We start from the raw sequence: 19,724 nt of genomic DNA, 5'->3' as shown, positions 1-19,724 counted from the left end.
CATCTGCAAAACCACCCGAGGCCACAGGACCAGTAGAGGTGCGGAGACCGAGGCCCAGAGGGCCTTCGTGGGCCGCCCCAGGTTCCACAGCTAGGCAGGGGCAGGGCCCACCCATCTCCCACCGATATCCTACAATCACAGGGCCGAGTGGTAAGTGATCTGGCGTGCGGGCCTCAGAGCGTGGGGAAGGGGTACCGTGTGCTGACAGCAAGTCCGGGGGAGAGGTTTCGAACGTCTGGTTATTCCCCTCCTCACATTTTCCTCTTGAATCTCAGATTGTAAAGAACAACAGTGCAAATAAGAAACCTAAACGGAGGTAAAAATAAAACCGGAAGGGAGCAGTTACGTCATAAACACCACATGGTCAAGGCTTTGACCATGAATAATCAGGACCTGTGATTATTATGAAGAAAGGTTGACTATGAGAAGTAGTGAACTTCTCCTTTGGGTTAAATCTGGGCACGTGTACAGCTCCTGGTTCCTGAACATTTCTGTCACGTATAATGCTCAGCAGGTGTGCAGATAGCGATGACCTTGCTGCTATGAAGGCAAGTTGGCCGAGACGGTCCCTGTGGGTTCCCTCCCCCTTCTAAGTCGGGAGTCTGCGGCCAGGAGAGATGTTTACATCACGCTTCTTGGTTTCTTTCACAGTTGCAGAAAGTATGAGCTCCATGGAGTGAGCAAGCTCAGAGGGAATGGATACCGAGGTCCTTACATGAGTCTCTCTTGCTTTATAGGTGTCAGCCAGAACATGGCGAACCTGAACTCAGTCAAGACATTTTTCGTTTTCTTGGGAAAATCAGTGTTTGCCCTTCTGGAGGTTATGGTTTTTGCCATAATCCCAAGGCCACAGAAGAATGTTGCTGGTGAAATCGTACTTATAACAGGCTCTGGGAGTGGACTTGGAAGGCTCTTAGCCGTCAAATTTGCCCGCCTTGGATCGGTGCTTGTTCTCTGGGATGTCAGCCGGGAGGGGAATGAGGAGACCTGCAAGATGGCTCGGGAAGCTGGAGCCACAGAGGTTTATGCGTATACCTGTGATTGCAGCCGGAAGGAGGAAGTGTATAGAGTGGCCGATCAGGTAAATCTTAGGTGCTTGCTGTTGCCTGTAGGTAGTGAGACCGCTACGTAAATTCTTTGACAGCCATCAGTTTCTTTGTCTGTTCGCCTTCCTCAGTGCTGATGTACCTCTCCCACATCCCTTTACTTTAAAAAATACCGGAGAGTGGGAATTAGGATGTTTGAGTTCTCGCCGTGTGCGATACACCACGCTTAGCGCCCTGTGTGAGTTGTATCACAATCCCGTAAAGTCAGGGCTCCTATTGTCTCCACATCACAGATAAGAAAATGGAAACTTCGGGCAGGTGAGTCGCTTACCTGAGAAACACAGGTAATAAGTAGCAGAGCGACCGCTGGGACTTGAGTCTTTTAACTCTGAAGAATGCACTCTCACCAGCGCGTGTGCTGGCTGTGCTGGCCCCCGTTACCGTGCGAGAGATGGGCCGTAGCACCCCTTTGAGGGTAAAGAAACTGAGAAACAGGGCTATTAAATAACCTGTTTGGGGTCACAGAGCTAGCATGGGACCAAGCCAGGATGTGAACCCGTATCTAGCCTCATTGTAAGTCCAGCTGTCCCCCCTGCCCCCATCAGTGCTTTCCATTTACTTGTATTTCTCTTAAGTGGCCATATGAAACTCAGAACATTCATCCTAAAGACTCAACTACAGCTGCTGCTTTGGCAATGACACAGATGCTCTTAGAAAGAACGCTTTCAGGAAACCAGAGCTCCAGTAGGCCGGCGGTACGGGCGTTCTTAGCTCACGGAGGCACGTACCTGTTTGGTGGTTGCCTCTTTTCCCTGGGAAATCCCGCTCACCGGCACGAGCGCTCCACACATCACCCTCTACGGCTCTCAGAATCCCCCAGTTTAGCAAGAAGGAAGGAAGCAGACCGGCCTGTGGGAAGGGTCCTGCGCAGCCTGTTGGCTCGAACCCGGATCCCCTTGCGGCTTCTCACCTCACTCCCTAGCGCAGATCCCTGGCCAGTGAGTTTCTTTGGTTTTAAGTTTGTCTTTACGTTTTATACGTCCGTGACCACCACCGTCACCAGTCGCAGGCTGCCCAGCAGTCTGGGGATCCAAACCTAACACACTGGCATGGACTTATGCAGGGACCACCCTTCAAAGCGCAGGGGTGTTTGCTGTGGTCACCCTCACAGAGTAAGCTCTTTGCACTTGGAGCGCCAATCGCCCGGCACATTGACTTCCACTGGCTATGACTGACGTCTCCAGCCACTCTTAAGCAGTGACTGGTTCATATTTAAACACAAAAGACCTTAAGATATTGATACTATAAAGCAACCATTTCCACTTCTTGTTCTTGATAGACGATAGGTACCAGAGATTTTTTTTCCCATAAAAAGGAGTAAACAAGGGGCAAACTTTCAGATCCAGAAACTTTCTCGATTGCATCCTAAATTTCCCCCAGGCTATGGATCTCCTTGGCTAGTGGATACCCAGCACGTCAGCCTCCTTGCTGGGACCCGGGCCTTCTGCAACAGCAGATGGGGAAGGTGGCAGCATCCACCTGGCTTCAGTAGTACAGCCTCCCTGTGCCCAGCTGCACCATCCTCATAGGCAGGTTCACCCCCATACGTGCACACCCACACGTGCGCACACACACACAGAGCTAGAGATGTAAGCAGTGCTGCAACCAGTGGCGCCCTCTGATTCGCGGGGGACAGGGCCCCTGCTGTGCGACACATCACAGGAATGAAATTCAAAACACAAAGGCAGAGGGACAGCCGCGTCCCCTGTCGTCAAGCCTAGAAAATCCTGTTGCTCGTTTCTGACAAAGGGCCTGGGCCACAGGCTGAAGGTTTGCTCTAAGGGGAAGGCTCCAGCGGTGCTCCCAGAATTTTTATTCCTCAAGGTTATTGACACCTACTCTGGCCAGCGTGACAGCAGCAGACGGGGGCCCCCCTCTGATCCTCCTTTCACAGATCTTACACCTGAAAGTCTGTGTTGGGGAGAAGAGAACCCGCCAGCTGGTGAGAACAGGACAGACGGGTTCTGAGCCCAACGGTGTGTTTGAAATATGCATGTGAATATCGTAAACCCTCCGTTTCCGCCCCCCCCCCCCGCCCCCATCGCTCTGCGGGCCAGGTCGTGATTTATATGGCATGGCTGTCATGCCTGGTGTGCCATCGCATTAATTAAAATGGTGTGCTGCTTATACATCATTTTCGCATAGGACCACTGAGTATAAGAGTAGCTCTACCTGTAGAAGGAAAGTAGCATTGCAGTGTTGGAACCATCATAGGACGGGAGGAGAATGAGTAGAGAGGTATCAGACCTAGATTTCTGGTGCGCCATAAACTCTGCAAAGGAGATAAACATACTTTGTTTTTAGAGCGCATTAACTCAGTCTGAGTTAACTATGGGGAAGTGAACCCGGATGATGTAAGGAATTACAGGCATACCTCATCTCATTGCACTTCAAAGGTACTGTGTTTTTTTTTTTCCATTTGAAGGTTTTTAACAGATGGAAGGTTTGTGGCAGCCCTGCCTTCAGCAACAGTGTTGGCACCATTTTTCCAACATTTGCTCACTTCATGTCTCGGGGTCACATTTTGGTAATTCTCACAGTGTTTCACACTTTTTCATCGTTATTATGTCTGTTCTGGTAATCTGCAATCAGTGATCTTTGTTACTATGATAATTCACTGAAGGCTCAGAAGATGGTTAGTATTTTTAGCAAAAAAAAAAAAATTAAGGCAACTTGTCTCTAAGACACAATGCTATCGCACACTTAATAGACTACAGTATAGTGTAAACACAACTTGTATATGCACTGGGAAACCGAAAAATTTGTGTGACCCCGCTTTATTGCGGTATTTGCTTTTCTGCGGAGGTCTGGAACCGAACCCGAAGTATCTCCGAGGTCTGCCTGCACTGCACTGGTGATGCTGTTCTCCTTATTCAATTCAGGTTAAGAAAGAAGTTGGCGACGTTTCAATCCTCATCAACAATGCCGGAATCGTAACAGGCAAAAAGTTCCTCGACTGCCCGGATGAGCTTATGGAAAAGTCTTTCGATGTGAATTTCAAAGCACATTTATGGGTAATTATTTTTTCTTCTTATTATAAATATACTCTGTCATTTTACCTTTTTTTTTTGTGGTACGCGGGCCTCTCACTGTTGTGGCCTCTCCCGTTGCGGAGCACAGGCTCCGGACGCGCAGACTCAGCGGCCATGGCTCACGGGCCCAGCCGCTCTGCGGCACGTGGGATCTTCCCAGACCGGGCCATGAACCCGCGTCCCCTGCATCTGCAGGCGGACTCTCAACCACTGCGCCACCAGGGAAGCCCCTACTCTGTCATCTTAAAGTGCCTTCCTCATGTTCTCTTACAGTAGTATTGGTCTCTAAATAAAGCACAGACTTCTTAATTCTAGCTTGAGCTGTCCTCTCCAGATCCAACTTAACCTACACCTCCCAGCGCCTCTGCTCAGAGAATCCTACAAAGACACAACTGTCCTCTCCTCCTGTCATAATCATGAACTGAAGGCCAACCTGTGTCAGGTACTATCCCAGGCACCTCATGAAGAAGCCTTAAAACAGCCCAGTGAGACAAGGGACCATAGAAGTTAAAAGTGACCGTGCTTAGACATGACCAGGTGACCTTATCGTTTGCCTAAGAGAGTTCCTGGCTAGAACTCTCTTGAAGTGAAAGGAGGCGTAATTAACAAGCAAGCATCAATCAGGTCTGTTCGGGGCGAACCAAGACGCATGGTCACCTTACTCGGTACCTAACCAGGGAAAGGAGAGTTCCCACCAGTCCCACCTGGTGACTAGGGGCCTTGGACATTGAGGCACAGCCCTGACTTCCAAGGCGACGTGCCCACATTCAGGCTGCGTCTTCCTGGCTTCTGCAAAGACCAGTCACGTCAGCTTCCCCAGCCACACACGTGCCCTCGTTCTGCCCCCCCACCCGGCTCTTGCCCACAGCCCATCCCCCAGACCAGCTCTCTCCATCGGGGAGTGAGAGTTTGCCGGACATTTCAGAGACCCCCTCCTTTCTCCCCACGCCAACCTCAGGGGCTCCTGCCCAGCTCTCCTGTGACAGCCTTCACATGCCATTTGGAGTTTGTAGGTTTTGTGTCCCCTGGTTTCACCAAAAACGTAACGCTGCTGTGGTAGTTTCAGCGTTCCGTATAGTTTGGGGGAGAAAGATGGAAAGATTCCGAGCTAAGGGGCCACCGAGTTCCTTCAGGAACGACTGCAGGGGATTGATGTTGTCTTGTTGCAAATGCCCCGCTCCTTCTCGAGACAGAGGTTAGAAGGTACGGTCAGCATGAATGGGAGGGCGTCGTCTCCTAAGTGTCCACCCCCGGGGCGTTGTGTTCCTTCCCCACCGCTGTCCGCGTCCCCATCCTGGTCTCCTCTTTCTCTCTCCCCTGCTAGTTGCTCCTGAGCTGCTGGTGTTTCCCTGGCCCCTGTCATGCCCTCGAGTCCTCACACTCTGTACACTCTTCCCAGGCGAGTTCGCAAACGCCCTTTAAGCACCTGCCCGGAGTAGGCACGTGACTGCCGAGGGTCAGAGAGCTCGTGGTGACCGTGCTCCCAAGGGGCGTGTCCCACGGAGCAGTGATGCCCATCATCATGGACTGTCGGAACTCGGGATGCCGTGGGTCACGCTGAGCTCTTGGTGCCTCTCTGACTTTCCACTTCTCTCTCTGTTCGTTTCTCTCTGAAACTCATCGAGATGCAGACAAACAAAGGTTGCTTGACTTTCATTAGAGATCCCTTTTCTCATATTTATTCGTATTATTCCTATTTGAAAATACGAATATAAATTTATTTCATATAAATATGCAACTATCCATATTTGATTCATTATTCCTTTGTTGCAGAATACATGTCCCCAAATTTATTTCTCTTTTAGCTTTTTCTCCCAGGTCCCACAGGAAAGGTGAAGGTATTCTATATAATACATGCTGAGACACAGTGTGTGTCTCCTCTGTCTAACAGATATTCTCCTTTATGACATGGAATAAAAATAAGAAACCATCGTTCAAAGAAGTATAGATGAGTTTAAAAATAAAGTGATATTTTTAAACTGAAGCCAGCAGTCGCATGTCCTGTGAACAATGTTCAGAAAAATTTGAAATTCGGCTGTAAGCCCAGGGAGGAAAAAAGGCACCATGAGTTGAAATAATCATATCCTTGAGTGTTCTTATTGGTTTGTGGGTCGTGGCTGCCACAACTAAGAGTTTCCTATACTGCTTCAATTATTGTCTTAATACTGTGTTTTTAAAAGTCAAACACGAGCAAAATATACGTCTGAATAAGTTTTTTTTTTTTTTTGCGGTACGCGGGCCTCTCACCGTTGTGGCCTCTCCCGCCGTGGAGCACAGGCTCCGGACACACAGGCCCAGCGGCCATGGCTCACGGGCCCAGCCGCTCCGCGGCACGCGGGATCCTCCAGGACCGGGGCACAAACCCGTGTCCCCTGCATCGGCAGGCGGACTCTCAACCACTGCGCCACCAGGGAAGCCCTGAATAAGTTATTTTTAATAATATTGGAATTGCCATCAGGAAAGCATCGATATAGATTAAACCAGTTAAGATGGTTATTTCCCAGACGGTTAAGTTTGAATATCCCAGTGCCTTCAGGTATTTTTTTGAGCTTCATTTTTTTTTTCAATCACAGTGATCTTATAAACATCTGAAAAAAATATAAAATGTGGCATCAGATGTTAAACATTTCACCTTGATCTTCTTAGACTTATAAAGCCTTTCTACCCGCGATGATCGCTAATGACCATGGACATTTGGTTTGCATTTCAAGTTCAGCTGGATTAATTGGAGTAAACGGACTGGCCGGTAAGAGAAATGTGATATTTCACAATTGCAAAGTTTCTTGTAACTTTAACTTGAGTAATAGCTCTGAATAATCAGCACTGACCTTATGCACTCATAATAAAGGATAATAGATGAAGAGGGATATTCAGGTAAGGTAAGTGGTTGAGAACTTCACGGTCCGGCAAAATCACCCAGCAGTTTATACGTACACGAAGTTGAACTATGCACTTGGGAAGCATTAGGTCTTAGGCAATCCCTTGGGTTTAAAAAAGAGAGAAAGAGAGAGACCCTACTGATAAATTTCTTACACAAGTGATCAGCTCACCCGGCACTGTTATCAGGATGATACCAGGAGGACTCTCATCCCTCCTAAGTTTCCATTAAGTGATCTCCCCTAGCCGTGAGTTTAGAGAAAAATGTCTTCACCCCAGGAAACCTAAAATTAACCTCTTTGCTTTCCCATTGGTTGGAGACGTGCAGGAACTTGTTGTGACTTCCATTTCCCTGGCAACTGACTTGACATTAGAGGTGGGGAGGGGACAAAGACGTACGCCAAGATCTTCGGGGAAGGCGGCCCACTGGGGAGCTGGTTCCAGGAGGAGCGGAAGTGCTGTCCCTCCTGGAGGCTCACCCACCGGAACCCTAACTGCAGCACTCAGTAGTGGACGGCCCAGCGGGCCGACTGGGCCCTGCCTAGTGCTTTGGAGCTGAGTCGTGTGGGGGAAGGTTCACGACACTAGTCTCAGCAAGTACGTCTCAGCTACGTGGATAGGTTTCCGGAACCACCCATCACCCAAAATATTAGCAGCCTGTACACATCTCCCTGTACCCTGGATTTCCCTTCCTCTGTCCTCCTTAGAATTCATCAGGTGTTATTATTACCTCTGTCTTGTACATCTGAGAAATCACGGGTCTTGAAATCATACGAGTGTATTTACAGCTCGTCTTAAGCCTTTTCTTGGACACAACATCTCTGTCTTCAGACGGACGTCTCTCCCACCCGTGCTCCCCTTAGGAACAAGTGTAAGCCTTTTGAGTTCCCACAGTGTGAGTGGTGGCTCCCCTGTGTCAGAACCTCAGATATGCTATTTAGAATGCAGATTCCCTGGCCCTGGGCCGTACCCACACCTCTTCATCTCGCGGGTCGAGGAGCTCAGAGAGCTGCATTTCTACCAAACGACTCAGATGATCCCAGAAGCGGCTCAGGACCCCCCCTCCCCGGCCCCTTCTTCTGTCGGCTTTCCCACCGTCTTGGGCAGCAGCGGCCCCCACCAGCCCACACCTGGCACGTGTAGCCTGGATCTTGCCAGCTGGAGGAGCTGCTTTCCACCGGAGCCAGGAGGTGTGCATCGTGTGAGGCAGAGGAAAGGATAAGTCCACCTAAACTCCTCTTCTCCCCACGTTTCCATTTAGTAAATTGAATATTCAGGTGTTTACTTGAAGTGAGCGTACCTGAGGACAGAGAGCTCAAAACTGACACAAATACCAGTTTCCCCTCCCCCTGCACCTGAAGATAACTCGCGCAGTTGAGGCGGAAGGGACAGAGTCCTTTGTTTTTCTCCTGGAAGTGGAAGAATTAGAGTTGGAAGAAAATTTGATCTGAGTATCATGGCCCACACTGATCTCCACTGCCTAGACTCCCACTTGACCTATTATTTTATTTCTCCTTTTGTGTGTCTTCCTGCCCCGACTGGGCTGCAGTTCTTTGGGACAGGGACAGGACGCACATCTTGGGCCGCGTGTCATGGCTGGCAGAGTGTCTGACCATCACTAACACGGGAGTAAAGGCCGGCTGTGTGACCCGCCCCTCAGGAGGCTCCCCGCAGCCCTGCTTCTCCGCGAATCCACGTGGTCATTGTAATCTGACCTTGAGGTGACTGTGGTCCTTCCGGCTCACTCCTGGCCCCTTCCAGGTGGAGCAGACCAAGATCATACGGAATAAGAACTCTGAAATTGCCGTCCCATTCTCTGTTGATATTCATGTTACGAGGAAACCTTAACGTAATGGCATTTAAAAACTTTTCGCTCTACGTTAGCATCGTTTGTCTTCTTTCAGATTATTGTGCAAGTAAATTTGCTGCCTTTGGATTTGCTGAATCGGTATTTATGGAAACATTTGCCAAGAAACAAAACGGGATCAAAACCACTATTGTGTGCCCATTTTTTATAAACACTGGAATGTTTGACGGCTGTACTACTGGGTAAGCATGTCCTCTGATTTCGAAGAAACTATGTTTTGAAAAATGATTAGCCATCCATTTTATTTTGTTCTATCTGCTTTCTAAAGTTGTTTAAAAAGATGTTTCCAGCATGCAGCCTGATTTATAAATGGTTTCAGAATTTCCTTCCTCAAATGCAGTTGTGTTTAAGATACTGGGTTTAATAAGCAATGGGTTATCAAGGCTGTATCCAAGTTGCAGCCACCCTGTGGCCCAGACCTCCTCCCCCATCTCCTCGGCACTCCCATCGCACCCCCTTTCTGCCACCTGACTCCATCCTGCCTTCTCCCTGATTCCACAGAAGGACCAGAAATTGTTGAAGGGGCATAAATACCCAGTCTGCACTCATGAGATGACAGGCAGGTAGTTTTCTTTTCTTTCTTTTTTTGTTATTTTTGTTAAATATTTATTCATTTATGTATTTGGCGGCGCCGGGTCTTAGTTGCGGCATGCATGTGGGATCTAGTTCCCTGGTCAGGGATCAAACCTGGGCCCCCTGCATTGGGAGCGTGGAGTCTTAACCACTGGACTCCCAGGGAAGTCCCGGCTGTGATTTCTCAAAGACTCGCTTTACAACATTTAGACCATTCATTTAATACAGTTTCACCTACGGGCATATTGTAACATCAGTGTATTAATTAGAATCATTTTCCATTTCGAATCCTAGTTATGCTAGTATTTGCCAGGTAGGTAATAAGGAAGTAAGTATAGAAAAAGATCAAATCTGGCAGGGAAAGAAGCAAATAAATGATAATGTCTTACAACTGTTTTATCCTATTTTTAAGAATTGCTTTTATTAATTTCTTAATATACGGCTTTTTTTTTTTTTTGACCCCCTAGCTGTCCTTCTCTGTTACCGATTCTGGAACCAGAATATGCAGTCAGGAAGATAGTAGATGCTATCCTGCAAGACAAACCGTACTTATATATGCCAAGGTTTATATACTTCATAGTGTTTTTAAAAAGGTAACAGTACCTGCTTCTATTACTTCTGTAATGTGTCAGTCGTATCAACAAATCACTCCAGGTCCTACAGCCGGGAGCCACTTAAAAAATATCTGTTAAATGAATGGATTTTGATCCCTTGATTGTTCCCATTTGCTGACACAATCTCAAATTTGCATACTTGCGGTGCTTCCCATGAGTCAGAAAATGGAGGTTACGTTTACTTTCATAGGCTGTTAGTTCTGGGCCCAGTTGGGGAGCTATCTGCATAGGTCCTGAGAAGGCTTTGGAAACCTGAAGAAGTTCAGTGACAGGGAACCACATCACACACTCCTTCAAATATCCATTCAATCATCATCAGAGTGGCTAGTGTGTGCCATGCTCTGTTGGCCATCCCAGGATCTGGGTTACAGCAAAGAACAAGAGAGACAAGAGTCCCTGCTCTCACTGGAGATTCTCTTCTCGGGGGGCTGGTGGAGGGAACAAACAAACAAGAAAGTAAAGTAAAAGAAAGATATTCTGGGTGGTCCTCAGTGCTATGAAGGAAATACAAAGCAGGAGAAGGTGATCCCAGAGCAAGAGGTGGAAGAGAGCACGGCAGGATTGAATTGTCAGTAAGGTCCGCACGGGCGTCTCATGGAGAAGGGTAACATTTGACCAGAGACCGGAAGCCGGGGAGGGCAGGAGCCACCTGGATATCTTGGGCTGCCCTCGGAGGTACAATGAGCACGGGGCCCTTTTCTTCACCCCACTCCCAGGACAAGTCTCCGGTTTGTTTACTGTGCCTCTCCTCACCCTGCTGTGTGAACATCTGGATGGACGGGGTCAGAGTGTCAGGAGGGGTGAGCAGGGTGGAGAAGATGAACAGTCTTAGTTGGGCCATGCCAAAGCTCGGAGGAGCTATTGCATCTAATCCTCCCAGTGGTCCCAGAAAGAAAGAGTGATGACCTCTTTTGACAGTGGAAGGAACTGAGTCTCCAGAGGCCAGTGACACTGCGGGTGACAGAACTGGGATGCAAGCCAGGCTCACGACTCCACAGGACTTCACGGCTTCCTGTCCATCGTTACAGAGTGTAGTGAGGCCCTGGAGACTGAATAGTGTAAATAAAGCAAGGAGAGATACAGAGACCCTGGGCCAGTGTCCTCCCACGTGGTGGACAAGCCCCGAGTGACCATGAGGCAGGGACATTCAGGTGGGCGTGTGTGAATGACTTCTTCTGCAACAAGTCAGTGGCCCTGCTTTTCAGCGGAGCCAGTAAAGATGCTTTCATGAATTATAACCAGGAAAGTTCACTCTTGTGTTCTCTTTAGTTTCTTGCCCCTCAAGCTTGGAATGCTTTTGGCTGAGTATATGGGTGTCTTTAATTCAATGGATAGCTTCTCTGGCCATAAGAAGAAAGACTAAAGACCAACTCTGGCTGATGTCACCTGATACCCAAAGCTACGCAATGTCTGTTTCAATGAAGAAGTGTCTGTCCGACAGAATGTATCTGGAAACCACAAGTTCTTCGTCTGCTGTCCGGACTGGTATTTTCAACCAATGCCTTTGAAAATAATGTTGCGTACTGCTTTTCTGTTGAGTTTTTTAAATTAAAAAAAAAAAAAAAAAACAGCCCATTTTTGTCATTTGCTTGCAACAGATGTGAAAGTGAGATAATCCTCTCTCTCGTGAACTGCCTTTCGCTTTGGTCTTTGGGGAGGTGGCTCAGATGGGGCTGGCTGTGGCTGAGCCCGCGCTGGGCAGTGGAGATGAGGGCTGATGGGTCGTGCTGAACTGGGTGCCCTCTCTCCAGAGGACGCAGAGCTCTGGATTCCCCCTTGCCCTGCTCTCAGCCCTGGCCTTGTTGAAACTGTGCCACCTGGTGTAGAAAGGCCAGCCTCCCACGTCCCCCTCCGCACAGCAGCCACACAAACGCTTGCTTCTACAGCCCTGGGTACCCTGCGGAGGGTGCACCAGGGCCGCTGTGTCGGGGAGCCTTCCTGCACATTCCCCGGGTGACCCGAGGGGCAGTGATTCTAGACCACACTCTAAATAGGGTCACATTTCTTTCCTAGAAGGGATTCAAGAATGGTTGCTTCTTACCCTGAAGAAATGATATTCTACTGAGTTAGATGACCTGTTCCCTGTTAAGCCAGAAATCATATTCATGTGGGTAATTTCAAGTGCTTCATTTAGTATTTCAAGTTGGGGTCCTTGTGAGGTGTTTTTACCACAGAATGAAAAATTTTATCCATTTGCATTCCTCAGGGCTGCCTTCATTTCAGATCTATTGTATGCTTACAGTTTAATCAACTGGCCAACTGTTTCACGCTTTGGAGATTAACTATAAAAGCACGATTAAGACAAACACGTTAATTACCGTATCCCTGGAGCTCCTTCCCAGGCTGGTGGGAGCACCTACCTTGCAAGAGAAAGAGCAGCCGTTGTCTCTTCCCATCCTTTGGTGGAGCGCGGGAAGGGATGAGAAGTATCCCGGAAGACCCTGTGAGAGTCAAAAGAAATGAGAGTTTGAGTATCTTGGGGGTAAGATTCTCTTAGAGGAGCAACCGTCTCAGGGAATGCGGCGTCTGGGATTCATTGTGGACCGATTTCTCTTGAGCTTCCTGCATGGCTCCGACAGCTCCGCCCCTGTATTTCCTGTCCCTTCAGAAAGCCTTTTAAAAACTCCTTTTGTGATCCTAAAAACGATAGCTCATATTAACGCGCCTGGCACGAAGCTAAGCGCTTTACACACGTTATTTCATTAAACCAGAATCATAAAGGTATTTGGCGTATGCCGAAGAAGAAAAAGCGTTTTATTTCCTCCTCAACCAGAGACGTGCATTCAGAGGATCAAAGGCCCGCTTACGCCAACCAACTCATGTTCCAAATCCTTGGTTAACAAGGTTAATTAAGAGAGAGGCACAATATTGCGCCTATATTACAATTCCAAAAGCGTATATTCTAGGCGCCTATCTATTTAGTTGAAGAATAAAGAAGAGACTCCCAGGGGATTTTGTAGAACAAAGGTCTGGGGCAGAGTGGGCAGCACCACATCATAACAGCGTTAACAGCAATTATTTCTAATTGGAGTGCATCTTGGCTGGACGACTACAAAGTCCTGAAATTTAATTGTGGTTTTACAGTACCCATACAATTGTCTAAGTGAATTCAGATTTATTTGAAGCGTTCACAGAAGAGACCACATGTAAATTAGAGGATTCTAGAGGGTAACAAATAACAAGCTGATTTAATACCACTGAGGAGCAAGTGTCCTCAGCGTGTGTTTCCGAGCAGCTTCCATCTGAAATTTAATCCTAATGAAGCCACGATCAAGAGCCCAACACCTAGGGAGGCCTTAAGACTGGAAAGGCTGGAAAACAAGGGCTGTCCCCAGAAGTGGGCACGCTGCCCTCCGGATGGCATCATCCTGTAGTTGGCGCGCTGCTCAAGAATGAGGAGGAACGCTCGCTATTAGAAGGAGTTTGGCTGATGAACACGTGTGACCATGCTTTGGGGAGGTTTTGGGGGCTTGGTTTTTACATTGTGATGTTGTATTAGTTAGCTCAGGCTGCCATGACAAAAGACCACAGACTGGGGGGCTTAAACAACAAACGTTTATTTTCTCACAGTTCTGAAGGCTGGGAAGGGCAAGATCAAGGTGCCAGCTGGTTCAGTTTCTGGTGAGGGCTCTTCCTGGCTTGCGGTCAGCCCTCTTCCCACTGTGTTCTCACGTGGCCTTTCTTCCATGTGTGGCCATGGAGAGGGAGATCATCCTCTTCCTCTTCCTATAAGGGCACTAACCCTATCACGAGGGCTCAACCCTCATGACCTAATGACCCTAGTTACCTCCCCAAGGCTCCATCTCCCAATATCATCACACTAGGAATCAGGGCTTCAAACGCCACATCCTATCAGCCAGAATTAGTCACATGACTAAACCAGCCTGCCATGGATGCTGAGTGTGGTCCCCGTTTTGCCCTGAATGAGCCAGCTAAAGATCAGGGGTTATATCACTGTAGGAAAGGATAAAAACAGGGGTTGGTGTCAACTTACAGTTCTGTCACAGTCGGCTTCCCTAAATATCTATGTATCCTCTTATCAGATGGAACCCACAGACCCACTCCCCCTCAAAGCCCTTCCCACTCACCGCATGTCTTGCAAAGTCCAGAACTTTGCTCTGTCCTGGCTCTGCTCTGTTACTGGCATCTATGCCCTGCCTCTCTCTCTCCCCCCGTTCCTCCCCATCTAGTAAAGACTCTCTTGGGGCCATCTGAAGCATAGCTTTAGGGGAAAAACCTATCATTTGATGATTGCTACTGTGCTGGATACCATGTCTGGCAAACAACCTTTAATGGAAGGTGCTGGAAAAAGGCTTAGGACCACAGTCTTACTCTGCTAAGGCCATTGTCTGGAATCCACACTTCCAAGGGCTTCTCATCAGACACAGAGGGTGTTGGCTGTTTCAACCATCCGAGGCTCTAGATTGTAGGTAGAGAGGGCCTCCTGGAACAGACTTTTATTCCCTCACACCTCCGTTTGCACACAGGTGCTCTCCAGCCTGGGTTCAACTCTGGGCGACTCCACTTAAAGCAGCAGAAACATCCAAGTCATAGCAAAATTCTGAATTTGTCTTACCTTTTCCCTTCATGCTACAGTCTCCCTCAGCAGGTGACAGAGCTTCCAAGGTAGAGTAAGGTCAGTTTGAACTAAATGTTCCCACTGCCAAACACGGATTACCAGGTTTCTAGTCTGTACGATTCTGAGCCCTTGCCACCTCCCACCTGAGAACTTGAACTTACACCACATATTTTCATTTCTGCCATATGCAGCACTGCTCGACAAGGTACTGAGTTCTATATTAATTTTAAAATGATGTTCAGCTATAATAATGATCGTAAATAACAGTGAGGTAGGAACTATGAGTGTGTTCTCTCTGTTGTGTGAAAGTCCAGAGGTGAGTGGATGATACCTTCTCTGCTGGTTCTCCTCTATGAAGTTCCAGGGACCTGGGCTACGGACAGCTCCTTACTCGGCCATCCCTGCAGTGTGGCCACCACCATCACCGCCAAGATGGCAGCCATCATAGAACCTTCCTGGCAGCAAATGTAGGAAGGGTAAGGATGAAAATGACATAGGCACCAATTTGCCTTTAAAGGATATTTCTAGAAACAGCCACATAACACTCTCTTCAAACATTATTAGATGCAAGTGAGACTGGGGATTGTAGCTTTGATTACAGCAGCCATGACTCCATCTAATAACAGCAGAGATTTCTAAATGTGGGGAAATGGGCATTAGTAATCTTGGCCACAGGCGCTCCCAAGTCATAGAAGAGGTTTCGAATCAGTTTAGCTATGCGACTTAGGTCAAGTGACTTGAACTTTCTGAAACCCTTTTCCAATTCTGCAAATGGCTGTAATTCCTCTTTCGACTGCTACAAGGATTAAATGAGTTGACAGTGATAAAATGCCTAATGTAGGGTCTGGTACATACCAACACTCAATAAACATCAGTTTCTACTATGTCCCCTATGTAAACTCTGACCTTAAACTTCTAGTTTGTAGCAATGAGTCTGGTACCACTTGAAATCTCTTTATAACACATTTCCGTTGACATTTTTTAACCTGTTTGTTAAGGGTATTTATTTAGAGCTATGGATTTTTTATATATATAAATTTATTTATTTTATTTATTTATTTTTGGCTGCATTGGGTCTTCACTGCTGCACATAGGCTTTCTCTAGTTGTGGCGAGCGGGGGCTACTTTTCATTGTGGTGCGCAGGCTTCTCATTGCAATGGCTTCTCGTTGCAGAGCTCAGGCTCTAGGCACGTGGGCTTCAGTAGTCGTGGCACGCGGGCTCAGTAGTTGTGGCTCGCGGGCTCTAGAGCTCAGGCTCAGTAGTTGTGGCGCACTGGCTTAGTTGCTCCGCGGCATGTGGGATCTTCCCGGACCAGGGCTCAAACTCGTGTCCCCTGCATTGGCAGGCGGATTCTTAAACACTGCGCCACCAGGGAAGTCCTGGAGCTATGGATTTTTATAGAATAGATATTTTAATTCTTTGTTATCTAAAAGAATTTGCCTGCCTTTGGGAGTATACCAAAAAAAAGAAAATATAATGTTCTACTTTGATTTTTATTCATGTTACTATTCAGTATACGTAGGCCACTTACGTTGATATAATTTTGGATAAACCTTGGATCTTAATTCTCTTTCTCCTTATGGTTCCTATTTGTTCTCTCTTTCCTTCTGACTTCCTCCTTTCTAACTTCTCTGTCTCTCTATCTCTTCCTTTCTTCCTTTCAAAAAATTACGTTTCAGTCACTTTGCAAAGTACTATGTACTAGGTATGCAAATATTTAATATATGTTACAGGCTATTAAATGGAACATTTTCTTGACATCTTAAAATTTTGGCTGAAGCCACAAAGCTGTAAACATGGAGGGTAAGGACGTTTATCTTCTAAAGAACAGTGCTAAATATAAGCACGCAGGACTAGCTGATAGATGCCAACTTCCGGTTTCAGGTTTCATCTTCCGAACGTTGGGTTTCGTCTTCTAAATGTCAGGTTTCATTTCTGACATGAAGTCATCATTCCCATCTTAAACAACAAAATCTGGATAAACTGAAAATAAATTACTTTTCTTTGACCCATCAGAAAACTGAGGGCAAAACCTACTGTACAGCACAGGGAACTACACTCAGTATTTTGTAATAACCTATAAGGGAAAATAATCTGAAAAAATATATATATATTTAATTTATATATATATATTACATATATATGTAAAACTGAATCACTTTGCTGTACACCTGAAACTGACACAACATTGTAAATCAACTATACTTCAATGAAAATTTTTAAGAAAAAAGAATAAAATATATAATGGAATCTTTTATACCAAATTCTATGTAGTTTTGGTGTTAAATGTGATTATAGCTGCATGTGGTTTATTATCTTGCTGCAAAATATGGATGAGGTCATTAGTTTAATGATTTAAACCTCCCAATAAAAAGAAATTAACATTAAAAAAAAAGAAGAAGAAGAAAACTGAGGGCAAACCACCACTGCAGGCTCTGGAGAAGTTGGTTCAGAGAGACGGAGCCAAGAGCTACTTACCTGGAGCAGAAACCACTGGAGCTATAAAGTGGTCGGAACACTTAAATGGCAATTCTGACAAATTGCTAGAGGCTGAGGATGAACTAATATGACAGTGAGAAACTCTTGGGAATCAAAGTCTTAAGGGCCCTCACACTTACGTGGGTTTACCTCTGGGAATCCTAGCAGGTTCTCACAGTGAAGGTCTGAGAAAGATCCCTTCCTGGCTCTGGGGAAGAGGGATCATTGTGAAAGAAGCCCAGGGCCTTCCCCACACAAAGCACTCTCCAGGGGAAAGAACTTTGCCAAAGCCTTATCTCAGCAGGACGAGGGTCATTCTACCCGCTTCCAGCTCTACTGTCTCACCTAAGAGGAGAAAATAGTCAAGTCGGGCCAGGGCTTCCAGGAAGTGGATTGGGAACACTGCATCCAGGGAAAGAAGATGGACAGGGAAAAAGCTACACTCCTGGAAAACATTTATGAAGATTACAGCTCTGAGAAACAGGTCCCCTAGAAGGTGAGGTTCAGTCAGAAGTTTGTAGACTGCTACCCTTCTCCCCACACCTTACTGCACACCAACAGAGCTCCAGTGTAATAACAGTGGATTATAGCTGAAAACATTGCAACATACAAGCTCTCTCTCTGAAGAGAAATACTTAGGGAAACCCAAACACCAGAGGGGAGACAGAAACAAGGGCCATGGAGGGATTTGAAACCTCTGGCACTTAGAGCTACAGTAAACATTAAATATAGCCCAGCCCCTAAATAGATTAACATCAACCCTCACACCAAAAGCCTATTTACCCCAGTTCCCATAACCCAATAAAACATACTTGGCTTTCAACCAAAAATTACAAAGCATGCCAAAAAGCAAGAAAAAAACAGTCTAAAGAGACAAAGTTATTATCAAAACCAGACTCAGATATGACACAGATGTTCAAATTATTGGGCAAGGAATTTAAAATAACTATGATTAATATATTAAGGACTCTAACGGAAAAAGTAGATAACATGCACAAACACGCACATAATTGTGACCCTGTGACTTATATTGAGATATATATATTCCTCTTCCCCATTTCTGGCACAGAGCTCCTAAAACCCTCACGATTCCTAAGTGATAAGAGTGATAAAGATGAAGTGGGTGCCCTATTATTCATCTGACAAGTTCCCTTCACCCACACCTGAGTTTATATTAATGAGGGGACTTTTGGAAAGCCCGTAAGGGTGCAAGCTGGTTGCCTGGGAAACCTTTGGGGAGGGAAGAGGGACCAGAGGTTGAATCAGTCACCAATGGCCAATGATGTAATCAATCATGCCTATGTCATGAAGCCTCCATAAAACCCAAAGGACAGCCTTCAGAAAGCTTCCATGTTGGTGAATGCATCCCCATGGCTGGAGGATGGGCACCCCCAGTTCCATGGGCACAGAAGCTCCTGCACTCGAGACCCTTCCCAGCTCTACCCTATGGACCTCTTCTCCTGGCTATTCATCTGTATCCTTTATAATAAACTTATAAATGTAAGTAAATGTTTCTCTGATTTCTGTGAGCCATTCTAGCAAATTAATCAAACTGGAAAAAGGAGTCATGGGAACCTGCAGTGTCAAGCCAGTTGGTCAGAAACACAGGTGACAACCTGTGCTTACAATTGGCATCTGCAGTGGGGGCAGTCTTATGGGACTGAGTCCATGACCTGTAGGATCAGATGCTATCTCCAGGTAGATAGTGTCAGAACTGTGTTAATTTATAAGACACCTGGTCAGTGTCCACTGAGAACTGGAAAATTGCTTTGTGTGGGGAAAAACCCCCACACATCTGGTGTCAGAAGTGTTGTGAGTGTGGTAGTCTTCCCAACTCAGTTGGTGGTGTTGGAAAACACCCATCAGAGTAATGTAAACAGAGAGATGGAAACTCTAAGAAAGAATCAAAAAAAAGTTAGAACTCAAAAGCACCATAACAGAAATGAATGCCTTTAATGGGCTCATTAGTAGACTAGACACAGCCAAGGAAAGAATCAATGAAATTAAAGATGAGTCAATGGAAATTTCCCTAATTGAAACAGAAAGAGGAAACGATGGGGGAAAAGACATCCAAGAACTGTGGGGCAATTTCAAATGTGTATCATAGGCATAACTGGAATACCAGAACCTAAAGAAAGAGAGTAGAAAGCAGAAGAAATATTCCAAGTAATAATGGCTGAGAACTTTCCAAAATTAATGACAAACACCAAACCACAGATTCCGAAAGCTCAGAGAACAACAGCAGGATAAATACCAAACACACACACATATATCATATGCTAACTACAGAAAAATCAAAGACAAAAAAAAGAGACAATCTTTAAAGAAGCCAAAGAATAAAAACACCTTACAGCTAAAGGAACAAGGATAAGAATTTCAGGGTGCTTTCATTACAAACTATGTGAGAAAGAAGAATGTAGAATTTAAATATGTAAAGTGTTCAAGGAAAAAAACTACCAACCTAGAACTCTATATCCAGCAAAATTATCCCTCAAAAGTAAAGGAGAAAGAAAGACTTTCTCACACAAACAAAAACTGAAGGAATTCATCACCAGTAAACCTATCTTATAAGCAAGAAATGTTAAAATGAGTTCTT

General features: G+C 46.3%; 1 protein-coding gene across 1 annotated transcript; it reads left to right on the top strand.

Annotated features, from left to right (window-relative positions):
- Positions 1 to 745: 745 nt before the first annotated feature.
- LOC136136966 (epidermal retinol dehydrogenase 2-like) lies at positions 746 to 11,630 on the top strand. Its single transcript, XM_065895199.1, has 6 exons — positions 746 to 1,081; positions 3,989 to 4,120; positions 6,785 to 6,884; positions 8,920 to 9,064; positions 9,923 to 10,048; positions 11,339 to 11,630. The coding sequence occupies exons 1-6, from the start codon at positions 752 to 754 to the stop codon at positions 11,430 to 11,432; spliced, it is 927 nt and encodes a 308-aa protein (XP_065751271.1). The 5' UTR covers positions 746 to 751; the 3' UTR covers positions 11,433 to 11,630.
- Positions 11,631 to 19,724: the final 8,094 nt, after the last annotated feature.

The sequence above is a fragment of the Phocoena phocoena genome, chromosome 17, assembly GCF_963924675.1.
Source record: "Phocoena phocoena chromosome 17, mPhoPho1.1, whole genome shotgun sequence".
NCBI classification, from domain to species: Eukaryota; Metazoa; Chordata; class Mammalia; order Artiodactyla; family Phocoenidae; genus Phocoena; species Phocoena phocoena.
Note: the sequence above shows the minus strand (reverse complement) of the source record. Positions and strands in the feature narration are given on the sequence as shown.

Excerpts from the sequence above, each read along its gene's own strand:
- LOC136136966 (XM_065895199.1), top strand. The coding sequence starts at position 752 with ATGGCGAACCTGAACTCAGTCAAGACATTTTTCGTTTTCTTGGGAAAA. Across the intron at positions 1,082-3,988 it reads TGTATAGAGTGGCCGATCAG|GTTAAGAAAGAAGTTGGCGA; the intron begins GTAAATCTTAGG and ends TATTCAATTCAG. Across the intron at positions 9,065-9,922 it reads TTTGACGGCTGTACTACTGG|CTGTCCTTCTCTGTTACCGA; the intron begins GTAAGCATGTCC and ends TTGACCCCCTAG.